The 11914-nt window shown below is 37.4% G+C and overlaps 1 protein-coding gene across 5 annotated transcripts in view; it reads right to left on the bottom strand.

The window, feature by feature from the left end:
• Nucleotides 1-1780: 1780 nt before the first annotated feature.
• LOC126293317 (molybdenum cofactor sulfurase 3) overlaps nucleotides 1781-11914 on the bottom strand; it is a 151285-nt gene continuing 141151 nt past the window's right edge. For all 5 annotated transcript variants that reach the window (XM_049986465.1, XM_049986462.1, XM_049986463.1 and 2 more), the window contains one exon: nucleotides 1781-6246. In XM_049986465.1, the coding sequence (XP_049842422.1) occupies nucleotides 6049-6246 (198 nt within the window). In that variant the 3' untranslated portion in view covers nucleotides 1781-6048. The remainder of the gene's footprint in view (nucleotides 6247-11914) is intronic.

The following is an 11914-nucleotide window of genomic DNA, read 5'->3' as shown; positions in this document are numbered from 1 at the left end:
TCTTAGCGGTTGTCAGGACCAGATCTTTAGCTTACGGTAAATAATGGATAAGTGTTACGAGTGGAACAGAGAATTGTATCTATGCTTTATAGATCTAGAAAAGGCATATGACCGGGTTCCTAGGAGGAAGCTACGAGATTATGGAATAGGAGGCAAACTTTTGCAAGCAATTAAAGGTCTTTACATAGATAGTCAGGCAGCAGTTAGAGTTGACGGTAGATTCAGTTCATGGTTCAGAGTAGTTTCAGGGGTAAGAAATGGCTGCAACCTGTCTCCACTGTTGTTCATATTATTTATCGATCATATGGTGAAAACAATAGACTGACTGCGTGAGATTAAGGTATGTGAACACAAAATAAGCAGTCTTGCATATGCGGATGACTTAGTTGTGATGGCAGATTCGATTGAAAGTTTGCAAAGTAATATTTCACAGCTAGATCAGAAATGTAAGGACTATGGTATGAAGATTAGCATCTCCGAAACGAAAGTAATGTCAGTGGGAAAGAGATATAAACGGATTGAGTGCCAAATAGAAGGAACAAAGTTAGAACAGGTGGACGGTTTCAAGTACTTAGGATGCATATTCTCACAGGATGGCAACATAGTGAAACAACTGGATGTGAGGTGTAGCAAAGCTAATGGAGTGAGCGCTCAGCTACGATCTACTCTCTTCTGCAAGAAGGAAGTCAGCACCAAGACTAAGTTATCTGTGCACCGTTTAATCTTTCGACCAACTTTGTTGTATGGGAGCGAAAGCTGGGTGGATTCAGGTTACCTTATCAATAAGGTTGAGGTTATGGAGATGAAAGTAGCTAGGATGATTGCAGGTACTAGTAGATGGGAACAATGGCAGGAGGGCATCCACAATGAGGAAATCAAAGAAAAACTGGGAATGAACTCTATAGATGTAGCAGTCAGGGCGAACAGGCTTAGATGGTGGGGTCATGTTACACGCATGGGAGAAGCAAGGTTACCCAAGAGACTCATGGGTTCAGCAGTAGAGGGTAGGAGGAGTCGGGGCAGACCAAGGAGAAGGTACATGGATTCAGTTAGGAATGATTCTGAAGTAAGTGGCTTAACATTAGAAGAGGCACCAATATCATGATGTCATGTATCCACATATTTTCATTCACAGCTTAACAAAGTGGGCTAATATAATGATCACTTAACATAAATTTTACACACTGACACAATTAGTTATATTAATAGTGAACAAAGGTATGCATAATTTTGGTACACAGCAATGTAGTTCGGAATAAGAAATCACAATAAAAATCTTTACCTTTTAACATTGCTTTTATTTTGTAGATACCGTATCACAAATTTTTTTGTATAAATTTAACAAGAAAAAACTTTCTGAAATTATAACAAGTGCAAAAAGTATAACAGGTGCAAAAAAACAACATAGGTACTTTGTACTATTTTGATATATAACATATAATAAATGAATTAACAAACATAAGGATATTATGATTCCATGACAGACATCTTATAACCAAACCAATAGTCAACAAATACAGAACAGGGTTAGTAGCTGCACAAATGAAATCATCAGCAATGAAATGAGTGAAATGATTGGATGTCTCATTCAAAGCTTCACCATAACCTAGGAACTAATGACCATTATGGAAATTTGTAGCAATAATTCTGCTTCTGTGCACTAAGTGGAAAATTCCATGCATCTCTTTTTGTTTTTTACTTCATGCTCCTTGTAATATAACAATGAATTGTATACTTTGTTTAGCAAGCATTACTTGTCTCTGATACATCAATCTGTGAAGGAAAGGGCGCATTCTACCCCTCCCCCATTTTCAGTGATTTTAATCTTCCATTTTTGTTTTCTGTTTTATCCCATTTATCAAATAAATACTGCATTCTTTTGGGGCTGATATGCAATATACAAAAAAAGACTGAATTTGGCTGCATGCGTGACACTGACATGAAAAAAGTGTTTGTTTGGAACCAAAATGAAATGTCATGTGATTAGAGCCTCCCATCGGGTAGATCTATCATCTGATGCAGGTCTTTTTAGTTCACACCATTTTGGCGACTTGCATGATAACGAGGATGATAGAATGATGAAGACAACACAACACTCAGTCCCCGAGCAAAGGAAATCTCAAAGGAAATCTCCAACCAGTCGGGAAGCCAACGCAGGCCACTCGCATGGCTTTCTGCCACACTGGCCACTCAGCTATTGAGGCAGACGGAGCTAATATGAATACAGCCTGGTGAAAGTAAAAGTTTGGCTATTTGAAAAATACCCCTCCACCGCCATGCACACACATAACCTGACTCCCACTTATAATACGCTAATAACTGTAGGGGGCTGATGACCTCTGATGTTAAATCCCATAGTGCTTAGACCCATTTGAAACAATAACTGTAACTATTTACACAACAAATGATATCTGTATTAATAACAAAAATAATTTAATACAGATAGACACTAATGATAATTTCATTAAAATAACAATTATTTCAAAATAAAAAAATTCTTACTATTAAATAATATCAAATTCTGATATGGTCATAAATTCATTCTAACAAAAGAAATCAAAAGGTAGAACCACATTAAAATAATACAGAACGAAGTGTCTGGACGTGAAACTGAGACAGTGAACATAAACAACAGATCACACCTATCCTGAACATTGTATTCATTGTGCAGAGTGGTAATGAACAAAAACATACTACAGCATAACTCAAATCAGTATAGCAATTGGTTAATATATATTTATTTCTTGTGCTTTACTTTCATTGAGAATGTTATTGAAGTGTAAAAACTTCATATTTTGACTATAATTATTTTTGTAACAGTTTCCCAGTTTAACAAATCATGGCAGTTTTTGTGCAAAATTTTTCTACTTTAGTTCTCAGACTTCTAATATTGCGCTCAGTTTCTTCTTCACTGTGCAGCTATTGTTGCTCATATGCACTATGTGATGTACTAACCTACTTAAAATGTGCATTTAAAATATTACTTAGTAAACAATAACTAATCTGCAATGCAAAATGTCCTGTCATAAGATGAATTATTAACAATTTACCACAGGTTAACAATTATTTTAAAACAACAATATAAAAATAATTTCAGTCCACATGTAAATTTTATGTACGACAAAATAGAAAACTTAGAACTTGAAAAAGAAAGTACCCATTTGGCTCACTGAAGATTTGCAGTCGATGAAGTGAATGTTGCCTACTTTTTGCAAGTGAAAATGTTTTGTGCTTGTTGCACAGTGTTCTCACTGTGTCTTCCAGTTTTAATATCATTAATGCCTTATGCAACAGAAAGTTTGTCACGTGATTGCAGATGGTGATATCGGAGGGGAAGTTGGAGAAATGTAAGAGGAGAGCAACAACGGGCCACAACTGTATAACGAGTTGGGAACACAGGCTGTGCTAGTTTTGTGAACATAGTTTTTACTACACCACCGCCAATCATTACTTCACGCTATGAGAAACTCAATCATTCGGTGGCACCAGAACACAATGAATGTCTCCTAAAGGCGTTTCTTTTCCCCTCTGAAAATGAGCAATGGTTAACGAAAACTAGACAACCTTCAGATCTATTCATCACTTGCAGACCCTCTACAAGATAAGTCACAACCTGCTTTTCTGTATTTTCTTCTGCATAAATCAAGTAGATTTTTTTCTGTAGATTATTATCTAAATCAAGTCATGTATATGCATTATTTTTATTTTAAACATCATAGTAATATCAAAAACAATATGGAATTATATTTGTTTTTACAGGAAAAACCATCCTCAAATGAATCCATTTGAAAAAATGCATCTTAGAAAATTTTATATGCCCATTATACATATCTATTGACTGTTCAATACAAGCATCAAGTTTTTGTCACAGATAGTTTTAATGAACATTACAAATACTATACTTATTTTCAAACAATTTGAAATGACTAAAAGAAGGTTTTGCAAAAGTCATATATTTCTACTGCAATGTACAGTAGAATACACATGTGTCATCATGGGGCAGAGTCCAAAACTGTCACTAGCCAAAACTGCCTCAAATTTTAATTCTTACCCTGCTACAGACATGCTGTCTACAGTCCGTGCTAAGCATAGCTTTGTTGTGGCTGCAAAGAACGCCAAATGCTGAAAGCTGTGCTCAAAGATGGTGTTTGAGCTGCTAAGCAATATTTATTGTCAGATTTTAAGAAAATTATTCACTGAAAAAATTTCATTTTTGCACATCTTACAGTCTGATATCTTTTCTTGATAAAAAACTGAATTACTTTTTATTATTGTCATGGTTACTGTGCTGCGTCAAATTAAGTAAAACATTGCACGCTATTTTAAAGAGTTTGCAAAGGTAAAAGCAAACTGCGTAAACTTTGTGTATGGTTGATTTTAGATCATACATTGCAGCGTATGAAATGTAGTTAAGATATCAAACTTTTATTTGAAATTGAGAGCAGAATGATCTCCTATTGCTCTCGACTGTCACACACATTGCACCCATTTCCATCACTGCAATTTGGGAATTGTGTGGTTGTAACAATCATCGTATTTCATAAACAGTTGAAGATATTGAAACAAGGGTTTTTGCAAATGATAGCATGCAAAGATGCACATATGTTATATGATAAATACTTGAAACTTTTATATTCACAAAGGTAATTGTGGAAGTAACCCATAAGCAGCAGTGACAGGTTGGTGTGTGCTTACACACATACATGCAGTAGCAATGTAGGAAACCCAAGGCAGTACATGTAAACGTGTCAACAGCACCTGGGGACCAGCGAAGCATGTCCGCAGCAGCTAAAAGGTTAAATATTCTTGATGCAACCTGTTATAAATGAATTCACATGTTCTTCATATTAAATGTCATGGCACATTAAAACTGTGTGCTCTACAAGAGCTCAAATCCAGACCTTTATCCCGCACAGGAAATGCTTGTATGAAGATATCAAAGCCCTGGTCCACCCTCATATTCCCAATAGAGTGCTTTTAATTTTCAAATTTTACATCGGCTCTACTGCATACTTTGTAGATTACCACTCCCCAGAAGAAAGGATATCATGAAGAAATTACTTAGTCAACGCCTGTGATTTGTTTGTAGAATGAAACTTCCACTCTGTTATGGAGTGGGCATTTTGTACGATGGTATCAAGTCAAAATCAGTGCATAAATAAACAAATTGTAAGTAGCTCCAAACACCCATAAATAATTAAAGAATGAAAAGCATAAGAAGTCACATAACCAAACACTTTCTATATAAATCGTGTACGTAAGAGACGATGTATCCAAAAATAATACTTTCAGATCTCACAAAATAATAATATCCTGCACATGGGAAGTAATACAGCAGAAACAAAAACAGGCACAGAAGAGATTCCATACAAAAATAAATGCCAATTTATTCTTACTGTCCTATTACACAGCCATCTCAAATGGTTCAAATGGCTCTGAGCACTATGGGACTTAACATCTGAGGTCCTAGAACTCAGAACTACTGAAACCTAACTAAACTAAGTACATCACCCACATCCATGCCCGAGGCAGGATTCAAACCTGCGACTGTAGCAGTCGTGCGGTTCCGGACTGAAGTGCCTAGAACAGCTCGCCCACCGCAGCCGGCCACAGCCGTCTCAATGGTATAACTTGCCCAGAAAGTGAATCTTACTTTTACTCATATTACTACATTGTGATGTAATTATTTTTGTACTTGTGTTTTCTACACTCGCTTAGATGTCAATGTTGAAACGTGTTTCCCTCACATTGCTACAATTGAGGTAACTGTACTGCACCTAGACAATATAAAATAGTGGCTGGTAGATATTTTAATTATTTCAAAGGATAGTTCTTGTTTCACAACCAAGTAAGCATTCTGGGAATAGTGTGATGGCGAACTTAGTATAAGGAGGGGATAGGAACAAGTTTCACAAATCATAACAACAACAACAACAACAGCAATGTCACAATATGTGCAGGAGTAAGGCACTTAAAACACAAACTGCAAAATAGGAATCAGTGCATGAAGCACTAGTATGTGCGAGTCACGCAGTAATACTGGAGGGCCTAGGGTGCAGGAATGACGACTCTGTCACCGACAGAGATCACAGTGCTCGCACTGTCGTGGTGGATCTGGCTGAGGTATACACCGAATCTCATCTTGCCACAGAACACCTCGGACAGAGTCCTCAGCGGCTCCCTCGTCTTCTCGCCTGTCGCCTGGTCGATGCATATCACCTGGCAGCGTGTGCAGGGCCCGTCCACCTGTACAGAATTGACTAACTTGAAAATGACAAAAAAAGCTAATGGACATTGTGGGCTGGCTTTTATGTGTTCTTCATGTTTATAGGATGTGAAGGTAAACGCCCAGTGAACTATTCACTGGAGAAATTAACACAATTCACATCTACATCTACATCTATACTCCAGAAGCCACCCAACGGTGTGTGGCGGAAGGCACTTTACGTGCCACTGTCATTACCTCCCTTTTCTGTTCCTGTTGGGTACGGTTCGCGGGAAGAACAACTGTCTGAAAGCTGTGCGTTCATATTTAAGTGCCTGGCAGAGGGTTCATCAAATCGCTTTCACGATATAGACATCCTCAAATGAATCCATTTGCAAAATAAATGCTCAAAATGGTTCAAATGGCTCTGAGCACTATGGGACTTAACATCTGTGGTCATCAGTCACCTACAACTTAGAACTACTTAAACCTAACTAACCTAAGGACATCACACACATCCATGCCCGAGGCAGGATTCGAACCTGCAACCGTAGCAGCCGCGCGGTTCTGGATTGAGCGCCTTAACCGTGAGACCACCGCGGCCGGCAAAATAAATGCATCTTAGAAAATTTTATATGCCCATTATACGTATCTATTGACAGTTCAATACAAGCATCAAGTTTTTGTCACAGATACTTTTAATGAACATTACAAATACAATACTTATTTTCAAACTATATGTCTACCGTCCCGCTCTCGAACAGCACACGGGAAAAATGAACACTTAAATCTTTCGATGCAAGCTATGATTTCTCAAATTTTATTAAAATGACCATTTCTCCCTAAGTAGGACGGTGTAAACAGAATATTTGGAGGAGGAAGCAGGTGGTTAAAATTTCATGAAAACACCTCACTGCAACAAAAAATGCCTTTCTTCTAATGATTTCCACCCCAACTTGAGTATCACATCCATTACACACTTTCCCATATTTCCTGGTAGTAAGAAATGAGCTATCATTCTTTGGACTTTTTCGATGTCCTCTGTCAGTTCTATCTGGTAAGAATCTCACACTGCTAGGAAATACTCCTGCAGAGTAGAGACAAGCATAGTGTAGGCAGTCTCTTTAGTGGATTTGCAGCATCTTCTAAGTGTTCTGCCAATAAAATAAGGTTTTTGTTTCACCTTATCCTCAACATTATCTGTGTGATCACCACCATGTAAGTAGTTCATTATTGCAATCTCTAAGTAATTTGGTGAACTGACAGCCTTTAGATTTGTGTGTTTTTATCATGTAACCAAAATTCAATGGGTTCCTTTTAGTACTGATGGGGATGACCTCACACTTTTCATTATTTAGGGTCAATTACCACTTTTCACACCATACAAATATCGTGTCAATCATATTGCAATTGGTTTTCATCTTCTATTGACTTTACTAGGCAGTAAACAACAGCATAATCCACAAAAAAATTACGATGGCTGTCCTAAATGATTTACACAGATTTTGAGATGACTTACACAGATCTTGAGCAGCATCCTTGGGAAATGATAAGTTTTCACTTCTGTTTTATGCAATGACTGTCTGTGAGTTACTATGAACTATGACCTTCCTGACAGGAAATAATGAATCCAGTCTTACAACTGAGACAACACTGCATAGGTATGCAGCTTGACTGGATGTAGCTTTTTGTACTTTTGTTACAACTTTATTTCCAAACAGAATGTTAATCAACAAACACTTAAAAAGATGTTGTTATTGCTATTATTAAACAAGGTTATGATTATTTTTAAGTACCTATCAAATGAAAATGTAAAATGTCCAATAGAAAATAAAATACTACTCTATGGACGTTTAACAGTGTTGTTGGGGTAGATAATTTTTTCATTTATAAGTAAGGCATTTCACAGATGTGTAACAAATTTGAATTTATACTTGTCTGATTAGTAATTAAGAATAATAAGAGTGTTATTTTTGTGAAAAAATTATGCAATATTTATTAATAAGCATTTCCATTTGAAAAGAAAAATATAATTCAAATAAAAGTAAAAAATAAATCAAAGCAGTGACTCTACAGTTACAAAACCCACATACTTTGCACTCCACAACTGGCAACTCTGTTAAAATTCTCAAAATGTGTTTATGTAACAATGCTCCAAAGTCTTCAAACACAATTTTTTTTTTATGTTAGTTTCAGAACTGCATCGTACTGCTTTAGAAAATTTCTGTCTGGGCACTAAACTTTAAATCCCAAATTATGAGGAAATCAGAGTGGGCAGAGCAGTTTATGAGGTTCACTTGTAGAACAATATCCAATAAAAGCTGTCACATGCATGGAGAAACTGGAGATAAAGAGCAGAAGTTTAATATAACTAAGGAAGCAGCAACTAAACATTATAGTGGTAGTTTGGGGTTAATACAGTACACAGATCAAATTTCTAAAGAGTTTTTGAGGTGTTCGAGAGTAGCCAGGCATATAAAAAACACTGAAAAACACTGCTGAGCTAATGGGCAATGTCCTCTCTAGACCTAACGAATAAGAAACAAAACACATAAAAAAGAGTTAGCAGAGGAGGAGAACATTCTCTGAAAACTCAGCGATGTTTTTTTGTTATTAGTTTGTGACATGGTTTTTATCATATAGTCATCAAATCAACGGTTTTTGTACTCCAACAATGGAAAATCCAGGATAGAATAATGACAATATTATGAAAAGGATAGATTGCTACTTACCATCTCTCTCTCCCTCTCCCTCTCCCTCACACACACACACACACACACACACACACACACACAAACCATGATCTCTGGCTGCCGAAGCTTGTTTATACACTATCTGATAAAAATTATCTGCATACCTATTAGCTGACATTAAAGTGGGGTGTGTCAACCTTCCACTTTTATGATAGCTTCTAAACTGCTAGCAACACTTTCAATGAGGTGTCTGTTATGTCCCAGAGGAATGGCAGGGCATCCTATCTCAATGGAAGTGTACTTAAAAATGTTAACCCGTCCCAAAAACGTTCCATCGGTTCAGGTCTGGACTCTGAGCAGGCCAGTCCACTTCAGGAGCATTACTGTCCACAAACCATTGACTCAAACGTACTGTTTTATGTCAGGGTGCTGTGGTCATGCAGATACAATCAGTCATAATCTCCAAACTGTTTTTCTACTGTTCGCAGTACACAATGCTGCAAATGTGTTCGTATCCTCCTGTATTTAGTGTTTTATTAAACACAATAAGTGAGCTGCACACTAACCGTAGAAAATAACACCACCTCCTCTGTACTTCACTAATGGCACTACATACGATGGCAAACATTTGCCAAACGCAAACCCTCCCACTGGATGCTACAGTGTATAGTGTGATTCAGCTCTCCGAGTCACTCTTTCACAGTCTTTCACTGTCCAGTAGTTCTTTACATCACCTTACGCATTACTTAGCCCTGCAACAGGAATGTGCTGATCAAACATCACACCTCGTCCTCCTTAGCTGCCTACTGGTAGCACTTTGGAACTCATGAGTTATTCCTTCCACTCGTTTCATTCAATTTTTTTATAGCAACGCTATGCAATGTTCGACGACACTGTCCGTCAGTAAGTGAGGTGCGTCTCTTGCCTCGCTTTAGATGCAATCGTTCCTTCACATTTCCACTTTACAATCAAATCACAAACAGCCAACTTGAGCAGTGTTAGAAGAGTTGAAATGCCCCTGACAGATCTGTTACTCAAGTGCTACTGACCAGCCTGCATACAAAATCACTCAGATTTCGTAAGCCTGAGCCATTCTGACACAATACTCCCTGCTTCCCCTTATATTAGCAGGTCCACCTCATGTTATATAGAGGTCAGTTTTGCATTACATACGGGTGCCCCGATACTTCTTATCTGGTAGTGTAAGTGTGACAACTGCTGAGTACCTCAACTGTATGTAAATGATTAACTCTTTCCATTATTTGCATTCCATCCAGCACTTTCCAGTATCATATTAAGATTTGTTCATCTTTTATAAATGCACACCTATACTTGTTCCTCATACCAAAGGCTTCTCCTTCCTGGGAGTACCTATAGAACACGATGAATGAACAAAAGTCAGAAGGACGGTATTTGCAACACGCAAGAGGCACGTATACAGTGCCCCGGGAAGAATGGCCAGTACTGAGGGATATAACAGGAACAATCATTTGAAGCAAAACAGTGTAGTAAATGTGGGCTTTAAAATGCATTGCTTAAGAGCTATGAGCTCCTCTTCATCTTCAATACTGTACCACGTATCTCCTCTTCTTTAAACACTTTGCTTTACATTTCTTGAGAGATGGTAGTATGGATGAAAGCAAGAAAACAAGTGTCCAGTGGGCTCTAAACTGCATACCTGAAGAGCTATGGGCACTTGTTCATCTTTGCTACAAAGAAACTTTTCTACTAAACAAGTGCTCATAGCTCTTACGGTATGTATTTTAGAGCCTATGTTTAGTCAACTTTTTTACTTTGAATGATCACTCCTGTCATATCCCCGAATATTCACCATTTCTCCTGGAACATCCTGCATAAAAACACTATTATAGCTTTCAAAATTAACAGTTCCTTCCTTACGCAGAGGTGAGGGATAGGCTGGAGAATATTATGAAGGAAACAGAACAGGTGGGTCTCCACTCATCTTTACTGTCCCCAAACTATCCTTCTCTCCTTCCTGATGGAGGAAATACTAGTTTTGAAAGCTAAGATGGTGTTGTGTATTTTTACGAACCATCCATGCAAAAAGTTACAAGACTGATATTATTTCTTGGTGCTTAAGGGAAATCTGGACAGCAAATACAATGACAGCTTGAGCCAATAACTGTAAACAACACATCACAAATCACAATGGAGCAACATATCTTAATTGTGTGTTCTAGACATTTGAAAATGTGAAAAGTGTGAGTGAGATTCTGTCTGCACAACTCAGCTTCTGAATGAAAACAAAGACCTGTGAACACCTGCTGCAGCTAGGCTGAAATGAAAATGTGTACAATTCTTTTCGGGAAAAAAATCAAAATGGTTCCCGAGACTTACTGTTATCAATACAAATCTACACAAAATAACAAAGTGCAGAAATTCACATGAAGGACAATACTTTGACAACAAAACTGACATTCGAGCCAATGTGATGCACAAGTTGAACAATGTCCTGAAAAAGGACTTTTCTGGCAATGTCACATGGCTGTAAGATCATGCTGTGCATCACACTCACTTGGGAAAAGACTATGTAGAATATCTGAAGCATTAAAACCACCATCCTAACTTTTCTGTAATTTTTTAAAATTGTTAATCCAATCTGGAAACCTTGTGGACTGGCGGGGTATGTGGCTATCAGCAGTACCGATATTTTGCCTTCTGTCTCAGAATTGTATAGTTTTCTCCACGAACTTTTCCTTTTGACGTAACTGAATGAGCTGATTGAAAACTAAATGATAAAAATTCAAACTTTTTCTGAAGACATTAGATTAGTGGGAGTATAACAAAGTCTACAGGAATTCCAACACACATGTATCTCTACTAATTTTATGATTTTTCAAACACGACTATTTGCCAACCATCATTCATCTCCTCAGTCTCACAATTGTATGTAAAGTATAGCAGACTGCGGAGTACACAAACACTACTCACACTTGCTTTCGAGCTCTCTCTCTTTTTCTATTAAAAGCACACTCACATTTGAAAACAAAGATTC

The sequence above is a fragment of the Schistocerca gregaria genome, chromosome 10 (genome assembly GCF_023897955.1).
Source record: "Schistocerca gregaria isolate iqSchGreg1 chromosome 10, iqSchGreg1.2, whole genome shotgun sequence".
Classification (NCBI taxonomy): Eukaryota; Metazoa; Arthropoda; class Insecta; order Orthoptera; family Acrididae; genus Schistocerca; species Schistocerca gregaria.
The sequence above is the reverse complement of the archived record's forward strand: the minus strand, read 5'-3'. Positions and strand labels throughout refer to the sequence as shown.